Source organism: Myiozetetes cayanensis, unplaced genomic scaffold (assembly GCF_022539395.1).
Source record: "Myiozetetes cayanensis isolate MyiCay16 unplaced genomic scaffold, myiCay2020 scf16, whole genome shotgun sequence".
NCBI lineage: Eukaryota > Metazoa > Chordata > Aves > Passeriformes > Tyrannidae > Myiozetetes > Myiozetetes cayanensis.
Window position 1 is genome coordinate 11,800,107 of NW_026087270.1, and position 25,781 is coordinate 11,825,887.

The 25,781-nt window shown below is 48.8% G+C and overlaps 1 protein-coding gene across 2 annotated transcripts; it reads left to right on the forward strand.

The window, feature by feature from the left end:
- The first annotated feature begins 195 nt into the window (after window positions 1-195).
- On the forward strand, window positions 196-25,358 carry FBXO31 (F-box protein 31). Of its 2 annotated transcripts, XM_050311716.1 has the most exons (10): window positions 196-577; window positions 7,217-7,288; window positions 8,800-8,886; window positions 12,594-12,670; window positions 14,203-14,370; window positions 15,082-15,156; window positions 16,537-16,646; window positions 17,396-17,549; window positions 18,200-18,564; window positions 19,992-25,358. In XM_050311716.1, exons 1-10 carry the CDS (start codon window positions 196-198, stop codon window positions 20,212-20,214), a joined length of 1,713 nt encoding a protein of 570 aa, XP_050167673.1. In that variant the 3' UTR covers window positions 20,215-25,358. The 2 variants fall into 2 exon arrangements, with proteins under 2 accessions (XP_050167673.1, XP_050167674.1); XM_050311717.1 differs by lacking the exon at window positions 8,800-8,886.
- The last annotated feature ends 423 nt before the right edge of the window (window positions 25,359-25,781 follow it).

Here is a 25,781-nt window from a genome sequence, read left to right on the forward strand (position 1 = left end):
CCCCAGTACCGGGCACCGGCCCCGCCATGCGCCGGGTCCTCCTGCGCGCCAGGGGGCGCCCGCGCACCGTGCGCTGCCGTCGGAGGCGCGGCGCGGCCGCGCGAGGCGGCAGTGATTGGCGGAGCGGCGCGGTGGGCGGGGCCGGCGGCGGGGCCGGTGGCGCGGCGCGGCGGGGCGCTCAGAGCGGCGGCGGCCATGGCGGTGTGCGCACGGCTGTGCGGAGTGGGGCCGGCCCGCGGCTGCCGCCGGCGCGGCGCGGCCAGGGAGCAGCGCCGCGGGGCCGCCGACAGCGAGCCCGACACCGACACCGACCCCGAGGAGGCGGGCGGCGGAGGCGGCGTCACGGAGGACGAGGAGGTGGCGGAGCGCATCGAGGGCGGGCGGCCCGCACCGCCTCCCGTCGAGGCCGGCCCTGCCGGCCGGGCCCCGCTGTCCCTGCTGGAGCTGCCCCCGGAGCTCCTGGTGCAGATCTTCGGCTCCCTGCCCGGCACCGACCTGCCCAACCTGGCCCGCGTCTGTACCACCTTCCGCCGCATCCTCCGCACCGACACGATCTGGCGGCGGCGCTGCCGCGAAGGTACCGACCGCCCCGGGGGGATGGACGGGCCCGGGGGTGCGGGCAGGGGATGGGGTCGGGAAGTGCGAGACCAGGGGCCTGGAGGATGCAGGAGGACACGGGGAGTGCGAGGAGGTGATGGAGTGTGGAGTGGGGTCCTTAAGGGATGCAGAACGGCCTGGGGATGCGGGCTGCGGGGCCGTGACGGGCACGCAGGGCTCCGTGTGCGGAGGGTGGAGAAGAGGGCACAGCTCGGGTTCTGTGGGTACTGCCCCTTGGTGGTGGCACTTGCTGCAAAAGGGTGGCGAAGGGCCTCGGGCTGGGGTTGTGCCCCGGGGGCAGCTGGAGGGGAGGAATGGGCCTGGGAGATGATGCTTCCATGTGGGGTGTCCTTGGTTGAGTCCTGAGGATGGGGTGTTGCAGGCAGCGAGGACAGGGAATGCTCGGTCCCTGCACTACGGAAAAAAAGGATCTCTTTGGATTCCTGGAGCCGTGGGAGCACGGGGAGCACCGGTGGGTGCACGGAGGAGGGCAGGTCTGGGAGAGGTCATCCGTTTGGGAATTGTGGAGGGGATCCCAGGTTGTGTGCTTTTCCCAGGGAGCGCCTGGTGCAAGGATGCTGTGCTGCAGTAACGTGAAGGCTTTGGGGGTGGTTTTTCCTCAGCCCTGCTTTGTGAGGCTGCAGATCTCACTCATTATTCCTCATCCTCACTCAGTGTGGCTCTGTCCCCTGTTTGTTAATCCAGTGCCTGTCCCATCCTCCAAGGTCTGCCTTGCTGTGCTCATCGCTCCAAACACTGTGATCCTGCCAGGTGCTTCTGCTGCCAGGACATGAAGTCATGTATATTTTCTTGTTGTTTGTTTTCTGTTTTTAATACCAGTGAGGGCATCGGGATGGAGGATTTGGGTATGTCAGTGGCTGCCTGCAGTGGGATCTGTTGGAATCCATGAAGCCTTGCAGGAATGAATTCATGCCTTATCAGCACTATCCAAGAACCTTTGGACAAAACAAAGGCTGCACCTAGAAAATGTAAACCAAAGCATTTTTATTTCTTAGTTCAGCCTTGCCCCATAGTTTTAATATTGTTTTTAAGAGACAGGCTAATAAAATGGGGTTAATTCTTTCCTTGTACTCCTCTAGTGACATAGAGCCCTCATGGATGTTTGTGTATTTGGTGAATGGTTTGCAAAACTTCACTGATTAATTGTTTTAATAGGTTATGGTCCTGGCAAAATGATTATATAGAAATATGTATAACTTTTAAATATAAGCTAGGTTGGCTTGTAAAAGGAACCACTAAATTAGGCCTCATGGGGAAATGCCTTTATTTATCATGTCTGCTCCTGGGTTTTCTTGCCAGCATGTAAAGCAATGTTCAGCAGCTCAGCTGAAATTTAGGGAAATAGTGGGCTTTGTATGGCTAAAACTAAACTGGGTAGGAAGGGAAGGTATTGAAACTACACTTTTGTCTGAAGGCCCTTAGCTGACAACCAGGTGAGAGGTGCACAAACCAATTTGTCATTCTTTTTGCACGCTATTTCTCGTGTTTCCCAATGTACCCGTGCCAAGCAGTGTCGGGGAGCATGCTGAGGGCCTGCTGGTGGGACTGAGGAAGATCGTGTACCACAGGTGCCCAGGCTGTGCTGAGCAGATGAGGGGCAGGTTCCTGGGCAGAAACCTTCCTACATGTGTGAAGCTGATACTGCAATCTTTCAACCAGTCCTGGTTTTCCAAGCAGTTCCTCATCTGGACTTCCCAGGCTGTTTGTAGTGCTTTGCATCGCTCTGCACAGCAGTGAAGGTAATTCCTGTTGTGTTAGGACTGTCACGTTGAGTAGATGTACGTGAGTGTCAAAATGGGCATTATTTTATAGGTATATATCAGGTGTTAGTATGTAAATAGGCATACGACATTTAGAAAATCCTGTGCTGTGTTCCTGTGCAGCCATACACTGGTGCTGTGTGATAGTCAAACATAAAATGTAATCACTTTTTGTAATCTTTCCCGAAAACAGGCCAATTCTCCACTGCAGTCAGGACTTAAAGGGTGTGTTTGTATCTGCCTGAGTCTTGTGAGGCTGCATGTTCTGAAAACAGGGTGAGATCACTTGTGCCCCTCCAAGAGTACTCCTTGTATTGGTGCCTTATTCACTCTGCTGATGATTATGGAATCCTAGAATATCCTGAGTTGGAAGGGATCCACAAGAATCACCAAAGTCCACCGTGATGTTCCAGAAGTAACTGGAACTTGGTGTCAGTTGTATGTGCACAGCTGCATGTGTTTTCAGAAACGCACAACAGTGAAGAGGCAGGAAAGACAATCCTAAAATTAAAGAGAACAGAGAGAAGCTTCTCTGAGAGAAGCTGGTTGTTGCAGTGCTTTGTTTTGGCCATATTTTACCTTCCTCTTGGACAGGAGCAGCGCTGGATGTAAGGAACAGCCTGGCTGTGTCCCAAGTTGGATGGGGCCCTCAATCCATGGAGTGTTGGTGTGTTGTTCTTGCCCTGCTGTGGGCCAACTCAGACCTGTAGATTAGTCTTGAAGACATGTTGTGATTATTCCAAGTGCCTGCCTGAAAATGGAGTGGCTTTTGCTGCTGGTTGTGAACTGGGCGAGCACTGGGAGTAACCAGGAGTTGTGTAACACTGACACGGCTGTTTGGGCCGTTGTCCTTTTATCATTGCAACTGTTTGGGGTAAACAATGTCTCTGAATTGCTTCCTTGGCAAGAAGAGGGTTGCAGTCACTTCCATGTTTTCTATAAATAGGAGATTGCTGATCTCTGCAGCGGGAGCAGAATTAAAGCCCATTTCACCCTGGCTGTTGGCCTGACCTACCTTGATTAACACCTGATAGTCCATTTTACACGGTAACTGCCTTCATCTTAAACCAAAACAGGGCAAGTGCAGCAGAACATCTGCGAGCAGACCAGTAATGCAGAATAAACAGCTCTAGAGCCTGAATGAAAAGGCTTTTGTTTGTGAAAACAACTTCCAACGGCTTTTGGACCTGCTGGAAAATGTCAGCCAAGGTGTTAAAGTTTCTGACCTTCAGGTTGTGTGGAAAGAGGTGCCTGTGGAGAAGAATGGTATGTGGTTTATACACTCTGAGGGGACTGCTGGGTGGAGTTCAGCTCTCACAAGACTCCCAGGCATCCATACAGGAGTGGTAAATACAAGCCTCCCGCTGGGAGAAGTGTCTGGGAGAGGACTTGGTCTGTCTTCATCTGATGCTTCAACTTTGGAAACAAGAAGCTGGTTCTAAACACATCTACCTGGTATTTCAGAGGTGCTAACCTGAGAACCTTCCATTCCAGTGGTCAGTGGAATAATCCAGTGAGTTTCTGTGCTCTCTGTTTCGTGTCCAGCCCTGTGAATGTGCATTTGTCCAGGAATAATTGGAGGACTTGATTAGGCAGGACACAGTGGAAGTTCAGCAGTGGTAAAGGCTGTCAAGCTCTGCCAGACATCCCAATTTCCTCTGAGTTGCGGATGTCCACACACAGATGGCAGCTGCTCCCTGGCATTGCCATGCTGAGAAAGGTGGGGGAAGAAAAGCAGGAATTTGGTCTCTGATATTAGCACAGGGATTCTTCCCAGCCTGGGATGGAAGAGCTTGGTTGTTTTTTAAACTTCAGCATGACAGGGCTTCTCGTGTGGAGGAGGAGGGAATGTGAGGCTTGGAAGTGTTGGGAGCAGGGCAGGGTAAATGACAGTTCCAAAGAGTCATAATAAATGGAGGCTGCTTTTCCAAGTCCTTTAAATTCCAGTGCATGTGACCATGGAAACAGCACTGTATCCCTGTGTTTGGTAAATCAGTCAAGCACTCCTCACAATCCCACTCCAACAGGCTTTCCAGCTGGTCAACTGGGAACTTGAAAACCAATTTCCATCCTTTGCTTTTGAAGCAGGATTAAGTAGCCACTTTCTAATGTGTGAGTTTTGGTGACTGTTAACTCCTTAAAATACTTTACTCAGTGAGCTGCTGCACTGAGATACATTTCCTTAAAATAGATTTAATTGCACTGAAGTGGAATTTTCCAGGAAGCTCGAGCCCTTCAGAGCTTTCTTGGAAAAGGATTTCTATTCTCTGTAAAGAAAATCTTACCAGATTTTTTTTTCTGTAGCTATTTTGAAGCTGTAGTTACTGTTATTTTATGTCCCTCTTCTGGGTTAAAAAGAGACAGCCAGCCTTCTTGCTTATGATTTTTGGAGGGTTTTTTCAGGCACTGTGGGCCAAAAGACTTATTTTTCTCATCAAATGGTCTGACCAGCTCCTGGGTCAGAAGAGCTGGAGTGATGCACTTATGGAGCTCAGCCATCACTGTGGCATTTTCACTCTCTGTAGTTGTTTGCTGACCAAAACAAGATAAGAACTAGTTATAAAATGAGTCCTAAAGTATGCTAAGATTAGATTGTTTTTTTCAGGATACTACTTCCTTGTAAGCCTTGGATATCCAATGTCAAATAGTGTGTAGCAATATAGAAATCCTAAATTTTTGTGTGGTTTTTTTTGTTTTGTTTTGTTTTGTTTTGTTTTTTTTAAAGAAGTTTGGTATTACTTGGAAGAAATTTAAATCTTTCCAGGAAAGGTTTGAATTACAACCACTTCAATCCTGGTTTGGCTTTCATAAAATTGCGCTGCAGGTTGTCAGGGGCCCTTGGGTGTAACTGGGATAGAGTTCTGATAACAAATCACTTCCCACCGACCCTGTTGTTTGGAGATACCTGCTGGTAGTTGGTCTGCCATGGCACTGCACTGAGCTTGTGCTTGGACTGACTTACTGGTTTGGGGAGGATATTCTGGGATAAACGAGCACCTTCTGGAGGAAGAGGGAATGTCAGTGTGTTTGTAGTGCTGTTAGAGACGCAGTTTGGGCAGGATGCTCTGTGTGTCTCCTCCCTTTCCAGTGCAGTACAAACACTTCAGTGACTGACTTCAGTCTGCCTGCAGTGCAGTCTCACCTGTCCTGGGGCCAGGGCAGTGTTTGTTTACATGGAAAGAGTTGCCTGTTTCCAGGCTCTGACCACAGTGTTCCCATCCTCTTCCAAACACCTCTCACTTTCCGATCAGCTGAGGACACGTTCTGTTCCCTCCATCCCTTGGATGTTGGACCCACTTGAGTGCACGTGCAGAGCAGCTGTGAAAAACCTGGCAGGAGGGATGGGCACACAGGGAGGGTCTGCATTCCGAGGCTCCCTTGGAGCTCTGGTTTCCCAGGAGTCGCTGTTGGCTCAGCTGGCGGAGGCCCAGCACTGAATGTTGTTTGTGCTGGGCTGTTCTTTCCTGCGAGCTCTCTGTGCTCTCAGGCTAATTGTGCTTCCTCATCCCACCTTGTGTCTGATAACACTTAGAGCTTCCTCTGGCTTTGGCCATGGAAGTCAGCAGGAATTCTGCCACTGACCTTTGCATCTTTTGATGGAAGTGGCAACATGTTTGTTGTACCTTCTGCCCACTCTCACCTTTCCTGACCTTGCTGCTTACCCAGAGTGTTGTTGTGCAGGACGTGTATTCCCCACAGGCAGGCTGACAGGAAGCCTTGTGTGTGCTTTATCATCATGGTAGTGTATTTATAGGCAGGAGGAGGTTGAATTAATTCAGGGAAACTTCTGCTTTTCTTGTATATGAAAGCTGAATTCTCACTTGCAGCAGGTTTCCAGCATTAGGTGGTGTTTGGCAGCCACAGTCGATTGTTAATTCAAGGATGCTTGACCCAGGATAAGTTGCATATTTAATGGTTTGATGAGGGTCTCCACAGACACACTTATGTGTCAAATATCTGGCAGATGTTTGTGCTGCTGAGGAAAGCTGGTTTTGATCTGTGCTATAGATGTCTTTGATGTCAAGGCAGGGCAGTTTCCCATTCTGAGATCTATCGAGGTCACTTGCAGTATGGTGGTTTTTGTTGCTGATAATTTTTTTGGGATCTCCCTTCTCTCATCTCCTCCCTCTGGTTTTCTGAGGATTTCTGGCACTGAGATGTTAGTACTTGCCTTTATTTTATTTGAAGTTTCTTAGAAGTTTGACGTTGACTTCCTGAAAATGAGAGGAGAGAATCTCATTTTCTGCTTCAAAGCTGCTCCGAGGTCTCCGACTCGCTTTGTTTTCGGGGCGTTCTGTAACAATCAAAGGCATTTCACTGTACAACAGCCCCTTCTCAATCTGATCTGCTTTCAAGTGTAACCATATTTGTACATGCTGATGCCTGTTTTATGTCTCCATTTCATTCTTTTTCAAGTCTGTGACCTTTTCTTCAGGATCCTAATAAGCAGTTTTCCCTGTTGGGTACCTCAGTGGGAGTAGATAATTACTACGCGCAGTCGTGATTTGATCTAAACAGGCATTCAATCCCAGCTGGAATGAGGCTGTCTCCCACATTTCACACTCTTTCTGGTTGAGGTGTAAGCAGCTGTGAATTTGCTGTGTTTGTTTGTGCCTTATGGTGTGTTTGTTGCAGGCACTGCTTGTAAAATGTGTTGGATTCCACAGTGGGATTACGTCGAGTTTCTGTTTTTAAAGCTGAAATAAGATTTTGGTCTACTTTGGCAGCTTCAAGAAAGCACCTAATCAGATCCCAGTTATGCTCAAGCTGTGGCTATCAGGGCCCTGGGTACAAACCCCTGTGTGCCAGAGTTGACACTTTTATCTGTGTTGTTGCAGAATATGGAGTCTGTGAAAACTTGAGGAAATTGGAGATCACAGGAGTGTCCTGTCGAGATGTTTACGCCAAACGTAAGTGATAAAGCTGATATAAATCTGCATATCCTTGCTTAGTACCAGTTTTGAGAGCATATAAATGTTGAATATTTATTAAACTTCGATGGCTTAAGTTGCCAGACTTGCTACTGGCGGGGGTTTCGTCTGGAAGGTTGACATGTTTGGAGGCTCATTTAATAGTAAGCAGATGCCAAGAGCTGGGATTTCTGTGCCTCCCAGTCCTTTGGTGGGAAAAGAGCATGTAATTTGACTTTATAATAAAATGTATTAAGGGTTTTTCATCCTGTTTTACCATTTTTGGGTCTTCCTAAGGAATTAAAAGGGTATTTTTTCTCAGCCGTGATCTCAGTAAAAGGACATGGTTATAGGAGAGTGGGAAAGGTGCTGTAAGGAAAGGGATAAGCATTCCTCTGAGCTGCTCCTGAAGGAAAAGAGCCTGGCAAGAACTGTCACTGTGTTTTGGAAATGTCTGTGGGAGTGGGACTCCCTTAGCCCCACTCTGCCTTCTTGAGGTAGATGCACATCTTCTGTTCTACAGGAGGGAGGGATGGGGGCATAATTGGATGAGGGAAACGAGAGAAACCAGGGAAATCAAGGACTGGATTGAAGCCTGGATCCATGGAGAGGCTGCCTCCCTGTCCCTTTGCAGACAGAAGCTGAGCTGTGAGAGTCACCCAGGGAATGAGAAGAGGGCAAAGTCTATGAAACACTTTCCTAAATGCTCTCACTGTTTACAGGCCGAGGGATTTCCAGAGTCTAATCTGTTTGTTGATTTAAAAACCTTCAGCATATCTGTCTCACACATGTTTTCAGTCTCCCTTTGCACCAAAGTAGTTTTCTGTTAGCAGAGTCACACCTGATGTGTGAGAACCACCTCTGTGATGGTCTGTGTAAGGTCTGTGTCCGTATCCATCCAGCAATCCCAGCTGGTGATGGTTATTCCAAAGTTGGAATGACTGGCAGTTGTTTTGGCTTTCAGGAAAGCACTATCTCAGTGTTCCTGCTCAGATCCATCAGTTTGCCCTGTGCCAGACACTCGGTGGAACAGTTTCCTGGTGGTGTCACCCCATTTTCTCTACTGTCCCATAAAGCTTTTTAATTGCAGAGGAGTTAATTTGGGATTACTGACAGGACTCACTGACTTTTCCATCCACTGACTGTGCTTCTGTAAGTGGGAAATAGGGAACTGAGTGTAAGTGCTAGAAAGCAGAACTAATCCAAGGCATGGGCTACTGTCCATCGAGTTGCCTGATTTTCTTGAGGCAGCAATGCAGGGTTTGAGGACCTTGATTCCACTTGGAATTCACTAGGTGCCATTTGTAAATATTGTGTGGGAATCTGGAACATGGAAGTTCTGTGTGAGAAATCCTGCTACCGGGTGTACCTGTGTCTGGGGCTGATGGAAACAGCTGCAGGTGAAGAGAGAGTTGGACTTTCCTGCAGGGTTGGTCCAGATCCATCAGATGGTTGGTGCTGGTTCCAGTGGAGCAGAGTTTGCTGGCACTCACCCTGCTCTGTCTGTTCAGGTATAAACCCACGGGTGAAGTCGGGGCGTTTTATGAAAATCCTTCCCGACTACGAGCACATGGAGTACAGAGATGTTTACACCTGCCGTACGTACCTCCTGCTGCCTGATGCTTCCTGCACTGAGCACGCACGACATGCTGCATGGAGTGTGGCGTGGCTTGGAGCAAGTGGCTTTGGGATGGACCTTGGGACAGCAGGGAGCTCCCATCAGTCACTTCTGTCTGTTGTGCGTTAGAGCGTTCTGACCCTTTGGAGTGACTGTGAGCAGGGCAGGCAGTGAGGTGTGTTGGTCTCCTTTTGAGGTGCTTTCAGTTAGAATGTTGTCCTGGCTGGGTCCTGGGTTAGAATATTGCCCTGACTGGCTGCTAAAAGGAAGGTCTCTGTTCCCAGAACAGGAGCACTCACTCTGCTGTGTGTGAATTGTTCCTTTCTTAGAGGAAGGTATTCAGATACCCTGGTGAGGCCTCCCAAAAGCAAGTCTAAATAAGCTTTGAACTGGTAAAGAGCTTTGTCTTGATCCAGGTGAGCTGCAGACAGATCTGCAGCCCTTCCCGGGGAAAAATGCTGAGCGTTCCCATAGTAATTCCCTCCCTGCACAGTGAATCCTTTTAAGCACCATCTCTGTCTCTAGGAAACATCCTGCTGGTGTTTCAGAGATCGTGATTTGCCTTTCTAAGTCAAGAAGCTGCTCTGGATTAACCGTTCTTTCCCTCCTAATATTGTGTTGGGGGAAGAGTAGTGAAACCCTTGGAGTTTTAGGCTCAGTGTTCAGCTGGAATTGAGGGGGAAGTACTGATCAGTTTACATCAATTAAGGAGGCCAGTACTGTTTGGTATTTATTTGAAGGGAGGGTTGAGCTGTCTCTGATGCTCCTTTGGGTCTCCAGTTACTAACTCACTGGTGCTTGGAATGTAGTTTTCACACTCATTAATGTGTGGAGTGAATGCTGCAGAGTTTCCTGTGCTGACGAAAGCAGCTGAGCATGGGCCATGCAGGGCGGATGGAGACTTTAATGTGAGTCAGGACAGACAAACAGCAGCACTGGAGCAGGAACTGGTACAGAGTTTTACATTTGGCAGCCCTGCCTGTCAACACCAGCTGTGTTCCAGAGCTCAGTGGGAAGGAGAGACACATCCAAGCTGCAAGATGGATTCCTTTGGAGATTGGGTATTTGCTCCAAATGTGCTGTTTGTGGTGTCTCAAACGACGTTTGGTGCCATTCCCTCAGTTGTTAATTCTTGAGCTGCCCCCAACTTCTGATATCTCGTGCCCCTTTTCTCTGGGGATGTTTTGTGTTACTTGGGAAAAGCTTGGATGGTTGGACTCAATGATCATAGAAGTCTTTTCCAACCTAAATGATTCTATTGATTCTGAGTTCATCTGGTTTAAGATGGGATTGCCCATTTCCCCCTTTTTCCCCTCCATGTTGCCAGGGTTTAGCATGGAAGTGTTCCCTAATTCCTGTTCATTCCACCAGGTGAGCTCAGACTGCTTTCCCCATGGATTTAGACTCACCTGGCTGACACTGAGCTCTTTCCATGAGCAGGTCAGTTATCACCAACCTGGGCACAGCAACTGCTTACATTGTTCCAGCTCATTCTACTTAGAAATACCTTGCTGCATCCTGGAAGTCTGGGAGAGTTGCAGTGGATCAGGTTTTTCCTGGTCAGGACCCTCCCCATTCCCTGCTTTTCCAAGCCCATTCCCAGCTGGATTCAAGCCACTTTCCCCTCTGAAGAGCATGCAGGGCTGCTTGTAGAAGGTGGATAATATCCAGGCTGGATGAAGGCTGTACTGAAACATCCAGTAGATGTGGGTTTGCTCAATTTGGCAGGATGTGGACTCAGAAATTTGGATAGGCAAGAACTTCAGGATTTAGCACAGGCAGCGTGCACAGCAGAGGAGAACCTTGGAGGAAGACCCAAGTGCTGTTTTCTTTCGAGGAGCAAGAAGGGAAACAACTGTCAATCCATCCTGTTTCCTGCCAGGAAGAGCCAGAGCTGGAATTCATCAGCTTTTCCCTGCAAAGGATACAGCTGCTGGCTCGTTGGAGCCTGGAGACACCCCAGGCTTGAAAATGGGGCAGTGCTTTTTGCTTTGAGACTGGTTTGGGCACTTGGCCAAATACCAGCATTTTCCTCAGGAACTTCTGGAAGTGAATGGGGTTTTTTTGGCTTCCTTCCTCCTTTGCAGCTCCAGGTTTCGGGGTGGTCAGGGTGGATGGTGAGGGAGGCTGTGTCTGGGACTCAACCCTGTTTCCTGAAATTGCTTCCAGCGGGAGCTGGGGTAGGAGGGACATCCTCATTCTTCCTGGGCAACTTAGTTTTCTGTCCTAAAAATAATAATAAATTTAAAAAGCTGGTTTTTATCAGCTCAGGGCCAGACAGGGCAGGAGGCAGACTGTGGTGGGTGGAGCAGCTCATGCACAAACCATTTATTAATGTGGAATTCCTAAGCTGGGAACATGGTTTGCCTGCTTGCCTTGGTGCTGTTTGTGCTGCACTTGGTTCCCTGGGTGAAACCAGGCCATCAGTCTGAAATTGTTTACTGCACAGGAAAAAGGCTCCTCCAGGCCAGTTGGCAGCATCTCTGGACATCACTCCCTGCTGTCCTAAACTTCTGTGGAAGTTCTCTGCTTTGGTGGAATAAAAACACTCCTTAGTTCTTGCTGTCTGAAGTGGTTAATGAAACAAAGCTGGTCAAACAGCTGCACTGAAACACAATTCTTCCTTTAAGTGGATGCAAAGCAAAAACCATTTTTCAAGCCAGTCCTGGAGGCCAAAATTTTGGCCTCCTGAGTTGGCCATGAACATCACTGTAAGGCAAATGCAGTATCTTCTTGCCATCTTTAGAGAAATAATCCGCATCCTGCTGTTCCTGCCCAAAATGCCAGACTGTGTAATGTCTTCACGTGAAGATTACTGGCCATGTCAGGGAATAACATGGACAAAAGGAAAGGCTGACCATGTAAGGGCTGGAGGCAGGTGAAGATTTCCTCACGAGAGGAGGTTTAAGATCATTCCGTAACAGCCGTTTTCTCCTGCTCGCTGAAAACATTCCTACTTGTCCTTTGTTTAGGTGGGATTGAAGGGACACATGGCTCTGGGATGAGAAACAGAGGAGCCTCCCCTGCTGCTGTAGGCTTTGAGGGGGATGGGAAGCAGCTTTTGGGCACTGCTGAGATGTAGCTACTTATGTAGAATTTTTCAGGCCGTGACTGACCCGGCCTGACCCGGTCACACCACCAGAGCTCCTGAGCTGCTGTGGTCCCTGCGCTTTGCCCGTGCTCTCAGTGGCTGTTTTAAGGATGCTTAACTCTGGAGACAAGTTTGTCTACACAAGGCAGGGAAATGCTTTTGAAACATTCAAATTTCGCTCTTCCTTCCTTCCTTCCTTCCTGCCCTTCCTTATTTTCTGTTGCTTTGCAGTCTGAAGCATCAAGTGCATTTTTGGTAACTGGAGACAGCAGATACTTTGATTTGGTTTTAGCTCTGGGTATATCATGTGATTTGCATTAATGGGACCATGTTGCATAAGTTTTGTGGGAATTCCTGGCGAGGTAGGTGGTTCTGCCCCTCCACAGGCCCGGGAGCAGAGAACAACATAAATGTGTGTGAGCTTGTGGGAGGCCTCAGTTCCAGAACTGCCTGGCTGGGGTTGGACACAACCAGTTTTCCTTAGTAAAGGCAGTTGTGGGTGGTATTGGTTAGTGCTGTGTGCAGTCTGATTTTCATTCCCCAAATCCCAATTCCTTAGCTTGATGTGCTGACTTGGGTGTCTCCCTGTTCCCTAGTGCTGCACCGGTACCGACACATCTTGGGATTGTGGCAGCCGGACATTGGGCCCTACGGGGGACTGCTGAACGTGGTGGTGAGTGAGTACCTTATCCAGGGGCTGTGGTTTTGAGGATTGAGGAGCCTTTTTTTGTGCTTTCCAGGCCTGGTGGCCATTTTCATACCACTGAAAGTCTGAACAGTCAGCCCTCAAGCAAGTGATTGGGACCCAGAGGTTGCTTCTGGGTTCATTCTTGGTTTCTTCTACACTGAACATCAGGAGGAATTTCTTCACAGAAGGGGTTGTTAAATATTGGAAGGGGCTGCCCAGGGAGGTGGTGGAGTCCCCATCCCTAGAGATGTTCAAGGAATGACTGGACATGGCACTCTGTGCACTGGGCTGGGTGACAAGGTGGGGATTGCTCAGAGGTTGAACCCAGTGATCTCTGAGATCTTTTTCAACCTAAATGATTCTGGGATTCTTGTCATCATCAGCACCTTTCTCCAGAAAGTCCTTTTATTTTTCAGCTCCGCCTCAAACAGCCCCAGGAGCACATAGAAAACATGATCAAAATTTAAGGGAAAGACTTGATTTAGAGTTTAATGCTGATATTCCAGGGCTGGCACAGGTTCAGCAGAGGTTTTAGCAGTGGCCCATCACTTAAGGCCCATCTTGGCCTGCAGCTGAACATTTTGCAAAGGCTTTTGCAGTTGTGTTCTTATACCTCTCCTTCCTGTAGTTCCCACAGTTCACCAGCCATGTCTAAGACTTGTGCATCAGATGTAGAGTGATACTGGTGCCAAACCTGTGGGGTCTGGCAGCTCTGGTGCTGCTGGGGAGAGCAGTTAATGAACAACATTTGACTGGGGAGAGCTGAGCCAGGAGCTTGCCTGAAGCCCTTGTTCTTTGCACCAGGGTTCAATAACTGCCAGGTTGAAGTGGAACAAATCACGAGGCCTTTGGGTTTTGCAAGATTCTGTTCCGTGAACTGGTATGAAAGTGCATCCAAGTGCATCAATACTTACATGATACTGTGACCTTATAAAGACAAGTGCCTCTGTGGCGCTGCTCTGGTCTCAGATCTCTCTGTTTAGAAAATATCCTGCCTCTGGAATTGCAGGGCCTGAGGGGCAGGATTCTGTTAGTGCGGGAAAGGGGTTGGCGCTGGTGCCTCTCAGCAGAGGAGAGTGTTGCTTCCTGTGCTGCCTGGGAGTAACAGAGCCAAATAATTCCTCATCCAAAAGGCAGGGATAATCACGGGAAGCAGAATTCATCTGTTGGAATATCTGCCAGCATGAGCTCTCAAACCAATTAGAGCTTGACTTGCTGTGTGGTCTCTCCCTCTGGATCCGGCGCTCCAGGCATCCGTCACAAAGTCGTTTGCAGCAATAAAGTCCTGATCATTTTCCAGTGGTGCAGGAAGCCTTGTAAAGAAACCCTCTCCCTCCTCACCCAGGGTGTGCTGTGAGTGCATATGGTCTGGTTTAATTGCTGGAAAGCCATTTGGAAATGCAGCAGCTGTTCTGCAGCTCCTGCCCTGGGCCAGAACAGGCTCCAGAGTTTGCTGTAAACTCCTGAGAAACCGTGCAAGGCTGATCTCGTGGGCTTTGTGTCCTTTACCTCTGCAGGTAGATGGTTTGTTCATTATTGGATGGATGTACTTGCCACCTCACGACCCTCACGTTGATGATCCCATGAGATTCAAACCTCTCTTCAGGATTCACCTCATGGAGAGGAAATGTGCAACAGTGGAGTGTATGTATGGTCACAAGGGACCTCACAACGGCCACATCCAGGTGAGCTCCTCTGGCGCTGCCAGCATCACCTGTCCTGGGTGCAGTGTGTGTGCCCTTTGGCTCTGGATATGGATTCATCCAAAAACTGGTAGAATTTGATTTCAGAGATGTGGATTTCTCCCCCTTGTTGTGTGTGTGGATGCCAGTTTTACGCTCATTATGTGTCTGACAAGTTGTGTGGGCTGTTCCCTGCTCTGAATTTGTTCCCTGGCAGTAGTACAGCAGGGCTGTTGTACTGTCTTCTCTTGGGCTGGGGCACTGTGGGAACACCAGGACGTGCACAGGCTGGGGGAAGGGATGTGTAAAATGACCTTGGGCAGCTGGTGAATGTATCCAGGCGCATACACAGACCTGTTTCACAGCTCTCTCCAAGGTGAGACCTTGAGAAGGTGATGCAGCATCCAGTCAGCACGTGGGATGCTTTGAAGAGCTTCCTGAGAGGTTGCTTGTTTTATTTTAAAAAAGGAAGTTGAAATAGAGAAGCAGCTTAAAACTATTATCCTTTATTAGAATGCTTTGGGGGTTTATTGCTTTTTAATTTCTCTATTCTGCAGCTGCTGCTCTCAGTACCACTTAATGATTTCTTTGTTATAGCTGATTCAGTAACATTTGTTGTGTAAAACATTTGCTGTAAACAGTCTTAGTTACCTCATCTGAGGTATCTCTGGACAGGTCTGTAACCTGTTAAATTCTCCTCCATGGTAACTACAGATTGTAAAGAAGGATGAGTTCTCCACGAAATGCAACCAGACGGATCACCACCGGATGTCAGGGGGAAGGCAGGAGGTAAGAGTGCTCTGCCAGGAGTCTGCACTGAGGCTGTCTGTGTGTCCCCTTTCTGAAGATAAGCTCTTAGCTGATGTTGGGGTGGGAGGTGGTCTCCTGCCTTCTGACTTCTGTGTGTTTGGACATACATGAAAATCCAGGCTGGGGGCTTTTGGCTTAGTTACTGTTTCAGGCAGTTCTCTGTGCCAAGGTACTCTTTGAGCCCCAGCACCCTCCTCCTTCCCCTGCTGTGACACCATTCCTGTTTGGTGGCAGACCTGTCCAAAGAGAGGCAGCAGCACATATTGTACCTCACACAACACTCCAGGCACTGATCTCTGTGGTATTGCTGTCTGAGTAATTAAGATCTTTCAAAGGCCTGGGAGTGAGTACCAGCTGCATTTGAATACCTGCTGGTCAGTGGAGCACCTTCCCACTGCTTGTCTTGCTCGAGGGATTAAAGACTTCATTTGGTTGTTTATCCTGTGTCTGTCAGCTCTACCCAGCAAAGCAGATTCCTGACTCAAGAGCCTGTGTTAAGGTGCAGGTATCAATGTCAGGATAAATACCTGTTCCAGGTACTTGGTGTTTGCTGCCAGCTGGTTCCACGTGACAGATCTGATACTTCAGGAATGCTGTAAAATGCCTGTCTGCTAATGGGAAGCAGCTGGGTGAAAGGGTTAGTGAAATATTTTCTGGTGCTGTAGCAGATGAGAAATGCTTTAATACTTTGAAAGCGCCGCGTTAAGTGTGCGTGGCATTATGGTAATTGGAGGATCTGGCTTTGGGAGATAAAGCAGGAAGGTTTGGAATATCACTTGGTAGGCTGCTATCTCAGTGTAAGCTGTTATCACACTAACTCATTGCGGGGTATTAACTTGTCAGAGCTGGAGCTGAGGTACTTCAAGGAGATGGTTTCAAAGCACCCTTTGGATTTAGATGCATCAGTATTAAATCAGCAGGATTTAACCTCCTAAACCTTCAGTGCCTTTCAAAAGCTTTCTGTTTTTGTTGTCCCTTTATGTTTCACATGTCAGGACAGGGCACAGGAGTCAGGTGGTGGGCACACAAATGAGTTAGTGCAAGATATGTCAGGAGGTAAAGAAGTAGTAGATGAGCTACTGTGCAGTAACAGGTGATGTTTGTGGTTTTATTCTGAGGAGGTGTATTGTTTCTACCTGTGATGATAGTTACCATTATCACTATTTGTTAAGCCTATTTCCAGGCCAGCTCTGTAGCAACACATGCTTGTTCCCAAATCCAGCCTGATCCTCTGTCTTTGGCAGAGCATATGCCCTGTCTGTGGCTCTGCCAGTGAGTGAAGCATGCTGACAGGATGAAGTCATACTGGGGGACATCACTGAAAGGTCCTTATCTTACCCTTTCCTCCTTGTGCTGCAGGAATTCCGGACGTGGCTAAGGGAAGAGTGGGGTCGGACTCTGGAAGACATCTTCCATGAACACATGCAAGAGCTCATCTTGATGAAGTTCATCTACACCAGCCAATATGAGTAAGGGCTCCAGCTCTTGGTATTGAGGCTGGTGCAATGTCACAGGGACATTGGAGCATTTGTCCTGAAGATGGGGGTTTTCCTTGGGCTCTCACAGCCAGAGGAAAGCTCTGTCTCTGCAGGCTCCATGCAGGGATACACAGTGCTTTCCAGAGATGTAATTACAGCAGTAAGAATAAGGTTTTATACAATAACTATGTTTTTATACAAGTTTTATACAATAACTATGCACAGTAAGGTGCTTTTAAGCCATTTAACTGTGTTTAATTTGAAGACAGAGCAAATGCCTGTGGTCCCAAGGAGTGTCTGCTTATTATCCATATTAGTCAGCAGTATGCTTTGTAGTGTAGAAATCGTACAGTCCCTGAGAAATTGGGGATTTTAACCATCACTCCAAGCTTCTACTACCTCACAATAGTTCAGAGTACACCACCTCATTGTAGGACATGTTTAAATATGCTTCACTCTTGGTTTGTCTGGAAATTCCGGGGAGTGAGGAGGTTTACTGTGACCTTGCTGCAGGAATTTCCTGGTGTGCTAAGGAGGACTGGGAGAGAAGTGAAGGGAGGGAGGGAAGAAGTGCTTGCAGAGGTGTAAAGCAAAATCCACTAAGCTTGTTGGTATTGCTGAAATGACAGATCCCGCCTCTCTTGGCAACATCCTAAAGCTGCTGAAGGAGCAGAATGCCAACACATTCCTCATGGTGAGGGATTGTCCCTTAACCTCTCTAATGTTTTTATTTTGCACAGCAACTGCTTGACCTACCGGCGCATCTACCTCCCCCCCAGCAGCCCCGACGACCTCATCAGGCCAGGGCTCTTCAAAGGCACCTACGGGAGCCACGGGCTGGAGATCGTCATGCTGAGCTTTCATGGGAAGAAAGCCAAGGGGACTAAAATCACTGTGAGTGCATTTCCCTTTCTCTCAGGTGCTTGTTGAAGTATTCTCAGTGCCATGGATGAATAGGGGGGATCTCTGTCTCAGAGGCAGTCAGTTGCTGCCACCCCAAACCCTGTTCCCTGTGAGGATTGGTGGTATTGGGTGATTCTCATCATATGCAGAGTAACTAGAAACTTAGAAACTGACCTGCAAGGTTTCTCCTGATTCCATCTGGCTTCCCCTTCCCTTCCTCTCCCGTCCAGCTGCTTTCTGTGAGCAGCTGGTAGCAGGTCACTGGAGATCCCCTGTGTGTGTCTGAGGAGCAGGTACCAAATGTTGGCAGCTCTCCACTGAAGTCAGGCAAGTGAGCTTCTTCCTCTCTGCAAGGAGGATTCTGACAAAATGCAGCTGCAGCTTTGACTTTCTTTCACCCTTGCAAGTACAGCCTGGCTTGTAGCTTTTGATTTAAAACTGTTTCTGGGAGGGGAGGAGGCAGAGATGACAATTGCCAGCTCAGGGAACAGCAAGGTTCAAGTACCCCTTTCATGTTGCCAACTCATTGAGTGTAGAATTGGGTGAACTCTGTCGAAGTCAGGTGATGACGTGGAGAGGACACAGCTCTGAACTCTGTAGCTCCCTGCCTCTGCAGCCGTGCTGTTGCTTCCTGTCTCTAGGGAGATCCCAACATCCCAGCTGGACAACAGACTGTGGAGATCGACCTGGCACACCCCCTGCAGCTGCCCGACATCGAGAACCTGCACGACTTCAGCGAGCTGTCCCGCATCGTCCTGGAGGTGCAGGAGCAGGTGCGGCGCGAGGAGCAGGAGCAGGAGCAGCGGCAGGAGGAAGAGGAGTGTTCCCAGCAGGCTGCCTCCCAGCCTGCTGCCAATCCCCTGGGAGGAGAGGGCGCTGAGGGGGAAGAGACTGCAGCTGGTGCAGAGGGGACAACCCAGAACAAGGCACCAGCTTCCCAGCCCTTCGTGCTGCCCATGGGAGTCATATCGAGGAATGAGGACTATCCCCGGACCTGCCGAATTTGGTAATGGGGACTGGTGGTGCCAGTTGTGCCAAACACTTTTTGAAAGGGAAGGGGGAGTCTTCGAGGTGTGTCCTGTATTTGTGTGCCATTTACCTGCCTGCAGATTCCCAGCCCCTTGGGATCAGATTTCATAGAATCCCAGGATGGTTTGTGTGGGAAGGGACCTCAAAGCTCATCTTGCTTTGCCCCCTGCCATGGGCAGGAACACTTTCCACTAGACCAATTTGCTCCAAGCCCCATCCAGCCTGGCCTTGAACACTTCCAGGGATGGGGAGTTCACCACCTCTCTGGTTCCTGCCTCTGCTGCCCTATCTCCCACGCTCTTGTTTGCTCCCTTTTTCACCACACTGCCATCTGCCATCCCACTTCCTTGCTAGATCTTACCCTGGTTATTTTCTGAAGCCAGCACCTCTCCTGTGTTCCACACACCTCCTTTTTTGGTGTTTTGTTTCCCAGAGCTGCTCAGCTCGTATATTTAGAACTCTTTTCAAGCTGCTTCCCGTTCCTGTGTGTGTCATTTGTGTTCCTTGGCTCTGGGAACACAGTGCTCTCTCCCACCCTTCTCTGGCCTCTGGTGCCTTGGGGCCAGCCCTGGAAGGTGCTGAGCACTCCAAACAGTAGGTCCAGGCATGCAGAGAGCCTTGTTGAATGGAGTCAGTGAAGCATCACACTAAATGAAGTGTAGAGAAAAGCTGAGGCTTAGGCAGGTGACCTTCAGCCACACATCTGTGCTCATGGAAAAACCTACTGATAGCTGGTTAATCCCAGAAGGCTCCTGCTGTCACAACTGAGTTGTGCTTGGATAAAACCCTGCTCCACCTGCTGCTTGCTTGGAGGTGGGACTGACCTTTATGCCTCCTCAGATCGTGGTAGATTCTTCTGCTTTTTGGATTTTTCTCGCCCTTCCCTTCAGTTTTGCACAAAGTTTGTCTCTCAGGTCACCCTCTCAACATGCCTTTCCTTTCCTGTGAGGATTGTCTGGGCCTCTGTAGATCCTTGAGTTGCAGAAGTAAATCTCAGATGGGTTTCTGGGCTGAACTACAGAATAATTAAGGTGTGCAGGTGCTAATTAGAATAACCCAAAGCAGCAACCTGGAAATAGCAATGGAGAGTTTCTCGTCTTAAAATGGCATCAACGGGTGTTTAAGAAAGGACTGGATGTGGCACTCAGTGCCATGGTCTGGTTGACAAGGTGGTGTTGGGTCACAGGCTGGACTCGATGATCTCAGAGGTCTTTTCCAACCCTGTTGATTCCGTGTGTGGTCAGCGTTTTGCATGAGAACTGAGCGTAAAACTCGCTGTTCTCTAGCGCCCCAGCAGTGTGTTTGACAGTGGCTTCATCAGAGTTTCGTGTTGTTCATTTTTTTTATTGAACAGTGGGTGATCCTGGCTGTTCTCACCCCTCTTTTGCTCTCCTCTCCTGGCAGCTTTTACGGGACGGGGCTCATCGCCGGCCACGGCTTCACCAGCCCTGAGCGGACGCCGGGCGTGTTCGTGCTCTTCGACGACGACCGCTTTGGGTTCATCTGGCTGGAGCTGAAATCCTTCAGCCTCTACAGCAGGATCAAGGTCTCCTTCCAGAACGCAGAAGCGCCTTCCCGTGAGGCCTTCGATGAAATGCTCAAGAACATTCAGTCCCTGGCGACTTGACGGGCGGTTTGTGACGGACAGGGCTCGGGGTTGCAAAGGCTGCTGCGCTCCCCCAGCCGGGGCTGGGGCGGGGGGATTCCTTGCTCTCGGTACCTCTGGATAAAAGCATGCACTTTTAATAAAGCCTTTTTACCCCAAATGTACACACCCCAGTTAAAATATCCATGACTGCCCTTTCCTCCCTGCCACTCCACGCTGCTTCCCAGCAGTCCTTGTTACCCAGTCTGTGGCATAGCTTTGTAGAGCTGAAGGGATCCTGCAGAGGAGGAAAAAGACCTTTCTTGTTGCAGAAAAAGAATGTATTGGGACAAAAATAATGCCAGATCAGAGGGACAGGCAGTGACAAAGCATGTCTTCCTCTCCAGAGAAACCTTTCTCTGGGTGCAGCATTGCCAGGAGATGCTGGTTTGATACTTTCATCCTTGGCATGGGAATTGGAATGTGTGGTTTCCTTTGGAGAAATACCCTCAGCTTGGCAGCAAGGGGAGGATCCCCACTGCAAATGAGTGTGTGTAGCATCATCCTGGCTTCTGGAGCTTGATGGTTGTGCTGTCCCTGGGGCTCCAGGTCTGTGTCTCCCTGAGCATAGAGGAGATGGTTCTTTTTTCTTGCAGGAGCTGGGTGTGGGACTGGAAATGGGTGTAAACTGCAGGAGCTGATGTGTCCCAACTGCTTTGTACCTGAAAGATTCACCTCGGGTCTTGTAAAAGGGGTCTGAAAATGTAAAGGAAGGAGCAAAAAGAAAACCAACTGTGAGATAAGGGCAGCTGGAGCCTGCTGGCTCTGGTCTGTGATGGGCAGCAGAAGGTGCCACGTGTCACTGTCACTGGTGTGACCCCAGCTGGGTGTCATTCCTGTATCAGGTTGCCCTTTGCAGTCCAAAGGAGCGACGAGGGATTTTCCTCGTGTTGCTGTGGCTCCTTCTGGCGCCTTTTGCAGTGGGTGCTGACAGGTGGGTGCTGCTGCTCCACTCACAGCACCCTTCTGTTCCCTTTCTAGTCGTACTTGTTTCATCCTCGCTGATTGTTGATTCCACAGAAAGCTTCTGAGCTTGATTTCTTCCCATAATACCTGCATTCTGTGGCAGATCTGAGCTCCACTGGGAATTGTGGGCTGCAGGCAAGAAAGTAGATTCCCTGTAGACTGTCCTGTACAGGAAATCCTGGCCAGTGCTCATCTACAGACTGAGTTGTGCTAGAAACCATCAGCTTTAATGTGATCCTTTGTTGCAGTTTCTCTCTGGCTGTGATAACAAACTCCGTGTCCCTTCTCTTCTACCCAGATCAATGTCTAAAAAAAACCTCTGCCTTTACATCTGCTGCAGGTTTAGGTTTGTAAATGTGTCTGTACATGTGCTGGGAGGTTTCAGGCCCCTTCTGTGGAGAAGTTTCAGTCCCTGCCTGGTTCCACTGCCTGTGAGCAGCTTTTATTCTCACTCTCACAAGGGCTTTTTGCCATTTCTGGCTGTCGTGTGTTCCCTCAAGCTGTGTGAGAACCCAGGCTCCAGCAGAGACGTTGAGCAGCAGGTCATGTCACTCACAGGATTAATTCCTGTCTCTTTGGATAGAGTTTTACAAACGTCTGGGAATTGGAAGGTGATTTAGGGCACTTTCTTCTTTGTTTCCTACAGCTTTGTCAGGAGTGGAAAACCTACCTCAGTGTTAGAGGTGAGGAGCTGAAGTGTCGTTACTGTCCTGGTGAATAAGCTGTAAAAAGGAGGTTGGTTGTGAGCAGCCTGTCAGAGGTGTTCCTGTGGGCATCAGCAGAAGGAAGAGTCAGTTTGGATCACACAGGGCTGGGAGAGAGGGAGGTGGCAGTTTCCTGTGCCTTGGTGAGTGGGCAGAGAGGTGACCTGGAGCTAAAATCAGGCATCTCAGCCTTTTGCTGCAGCTGCTGAGCTCTGTGCAGAACACGTGCCTGATGTTGCAGACAGAGGTTTCCAGGTTTGATGGAGGTTTCAGTGCTGGGTTAATGGTTGGACTCAATGATCTCTGAGGCCTTTTCCAACCCAAATGATTCTATGATAAGGACTCTGGTATGTGGGTGGCCAGTTTATCTTGGAGTTTGCTGTTTTAGGCTGGTGCAGTCAGTATGTTGACTGCCTTGTGTTCTCCCTAACAGCCTAAAGGAATGGGAGATGTCCCCTTGGGAAGTTGTTTCCTTTGCTTGTCCCAAACCCCAGCTTTTCTTCAGCTGGATCCATAGCTCTGATTGCAGATTCCTCCCCACCTCAGTATCCCCACAAAAAATAATGATCCTAGAGTTTTACACAACTGACTTGGTAGTTTTTGCTTGCAGTTTTTAAATTAAGATTAAAAATTTTAAAATGAGGATGAAAATTTTCTAAATTGAGATTTTAAAGTCCGGACTGCACTGAATGCCCTGCAAGCACTTGCCTGAGGCCTGAGTCACTCTCCTAAGTACTGACCTGACTCTGTATCCTCCCTCCTCCTTGCAGCCTGTTCCAATGGCTTGGCTGAGCATGTAAAGGTGGTGTAGGCGTGTTCCACTGCTGTCAGGAAAGTTGTTAACCTGCAGCTTCCCAGGAGTCTGCTGGGGACTACAAAGATACCAGTTATCAGGAGGATTTTGCTCTGTGCTGAGTCCAGGTCTGCTTTGTCACCTGGGCAAGGACTTGTTGGTTGGCTGTAGGCACAGGTTGTAGCTTGTCCCTTCTAAACCTTTCCAGTGTCTGTATCGAGGGTCTCCTGAAGGCAAGACCTGCTTGGCTGGCTGGAGAGAAGGGCTTTGTGGAGTCTTGATGCCTTGTGGGAATTTTTCACAGCTCAGCTTTGCCCCTGTAGTGGCATCTTTTTATTTATAACTCACCTGGTTGGCCTCAAAATGTCAGGATGTGCCTGATTAAAGGCAAAACTGCTGTTACCCCCTGGCTTTGTTCTGTCTAGAGCAAAGGAAATAGCAAGTTCGGTATTAATATTCCTCCTCTGACACCTTTTCTCACCTTCTGCTGCTCCAAGCCTGGCAGGTTTTTCAGGTTTTTTGTGGCATTTCAGAACAAAATTCCCTCTGATTTGGCTGGGGGTGAGGAAAGCTGTGAAGCTGGTGAATTTGGAGACTGGCAGAAATGCTGAGGGTGCTCCTGTGCCTGTTCCTCTGTGCGTGACTGCGTCAGTGCTTTCAGAGCAAAGCAGGATAACATGATGAGCAGCTAAAACTCTCAACTCTGAAATCTTTGGGAGAGGGGAATGAGCAAGGGGAGTGAGGATGGATTTAGGAGCAGGCAGTTTGTATCTGAGAGTCACCCATGGCTGAGGGGGATGTGACCAGTGCCCTGATCCTGCCTTTCCTCGAGGGAAGCAGTGCTGACAGGACAGGCTTTTGCTGTGCTGGTTCATCTTCAGTACAGGCTGTACCACCCCCTGCACAGCATGTCTTCACTGCATACCCTGCTTCTTTCCCAAACCCTAGTTTTTCAGCGTGTTGGGATCTTTCTGTGAGCTGTTGACAGGGATAATGTGTGGTGGGGCCTTGCAGATGGTGATAAATTCCTGGTGCTGACGTCTCCTCGTCCTGTTGGCTCTGTGGAAAATCTTGGGGACAATTGGCTTGATTTCTTGATCCCAGATGGGTGGAAAGTGCTGGCGAAGATGGAAAACAACTTGTCAGGGGTAGGAATACTCTTGGCAGAAGCCTTTTGGATTAAACAAAAGCGTTTGCAACGAGGCTGCAGAGCCCCAATGGCCACAGCAAGACCTGGGGCTGAATTCTGGCTCAGGAGCAACGAGTGAGTGGTTTATGTGCTCAGGCTGGGTTGTGCTCCTCAGTCCTGCTCTCTGTGTTGTCAAAACACATGGATTTGGCCAGCTGGAAAGCAGGAGCATCAAAGCTCCTCATGCAGCCAGTTTGTTTGCCTTGGGCCTGATTTCAGAGCTGTGAATGTGCTGTGCTGGGGCGTTGTGGTTGTAGGAGACTCCCTGCAGTCCACGGGGATTTGTCAGGCTGGTTTTTACTGAGGAGGAGGAAAAAGGATGGAATTACTTGTAAGGTTGGGTGTCAGCTTCTTCCTGGAGTGAACAGCAATGCTGCCATAGGAATCTGGAATGGGACAGCAGCAGTTGGAGGGCAGTTCATGTGGAAACACGTACTGGGGAGAAAGGGAATTCCTGTGCAAATGTGCTTGAAGGTGTCAGCTACCAGGAAAAACCCAAACTGCAGCTGGCTCAGTGTTTACTTTTAAACAAATGACTTTTTATTGCTTTTTATTAATTTAAAACTAGTGGAATTTAATGGGAGTGTTGGGTGTTGTGTGGAAATGGATTGTCTAATCTCAATCTGCTAGTTTAGGGAATGATAATGGATTAACTCTCTTGTAGCTGGTTACTCACGTGGCCAATAACCCTCTGTTGTGTTCAGCTGCCAAAGGATTAATGTGCTGCCCTCGGACAGCATCACTTACCAGTGGGACAGTGAAATATTTGAGTTGTGGAGTGGAAGATAAGGTACCGAACTGTGAGTGCCACTGACCTTTGGGGTTTTGTGTGCTGAATTAAAATGTATGATTCTGGTTTTTGTTTGGATTACAACTTTTTTAATTTTTGAGGCAAAGAGCACTCAGATCAACTGTGTTCATTAGCTTAATTAAAGCATTCTGCACTTTTTTTTCATTGATTAATACCCCTCCTTCCCTGTTTCCGTGTGTATTTTGCACTCACCACTTTAACATGACACTGATGGATTAATCTGGGCATCTCCTGTAGGCCTTGAGTGTAAATACATCTCTATCAAGTACCCCGTGGTACTTATTGAAAAGGAAGGTGAAACACCAGATCCCTGCTTTGTACAGAGGGCAGTGGGAGGAAAAAGGTGAGATTTTCATTCCAAAGTACCATTTGACATCCAGCATCTTGGTTTCATGCCACAAATATCCGTTTGGAACTTGGTAACTTGTAGTTTAAACACCTCACCTGCCCAGTCTGCTCCCCTGTTCAAGGGAGGGGGTTTTGCCTGTCCTTTTCTTGGTGGGTTTTAGAGGAATGGGATGTATAAACCCAACACTTGGCCTACTCCATCCCGGGTTTTGGAAAGCTGAGCGAGACGCGTGTGTTACTTTTACACCTGATCATTGTTACCCAAGAAGCCTTTTCCAATTTCAAATAATAAAAAGCAATGTTTTGTGAACTTAACTTCTGTTTGCTTCTTTTTTTGTTTTGTTTTCTTTTCTCCCAAAGGAAGGTGTTGGGTGGATTCCACCCTTCTGACATGCAGCTGCCCGTCTTCCAGTGCGTGACAGGAATTAATTTTCCCTCATTTTGGTACTCGGTGAGCAGTTAGGATTTTCTGAAAGTGTCAGGCACGCTGCCCCACACACCTCATGCTGTGAAATCCTTCTTCCTTTGTCCCTGTTCCCTGTTCTTTCCTCCTGCATCTTCCCTGGGGTGCCTGTGGTGCCTGATCCCCTCCTGCAGCAGAGACTGGGGTGGCAGAACTAATGACCTGAGGCCTCACCGCCCTCCCAGCCACAGCTTTCCCTTGCTGAAAGGCAGCATGAGGTAATCCTGAACTATTTTTTTCCATTCTCCCTTCCACTTGGTCTGAAAGGGATCAGC

Excerpts from the sequence above, each read along its gene's own strand:
- FBXO31 (XM_050311716.1), top strand. The coding sequence starts at position 196 with ATGGCGGTGTGCGCACGGCTGTGCGGAGTGGGGCCGGCCCGCGGCTGC. Across the intron at positions 15,157-16,536 it reads TGTCAGGGGGAAGGCAGGAG|GAATTCCGGACGTGGCTAAG; the intron begins GTAAGAGTGCTC and ends CTTGTGCTGCAG. Across the intron at positions 17,550-18,199 it reads CCAAGGGGACTAAAATCACT|GGAGATCCCAACATCCCAGC; the intron begins GTGAGTGCATTT and ends TCCTGTCTCTAG.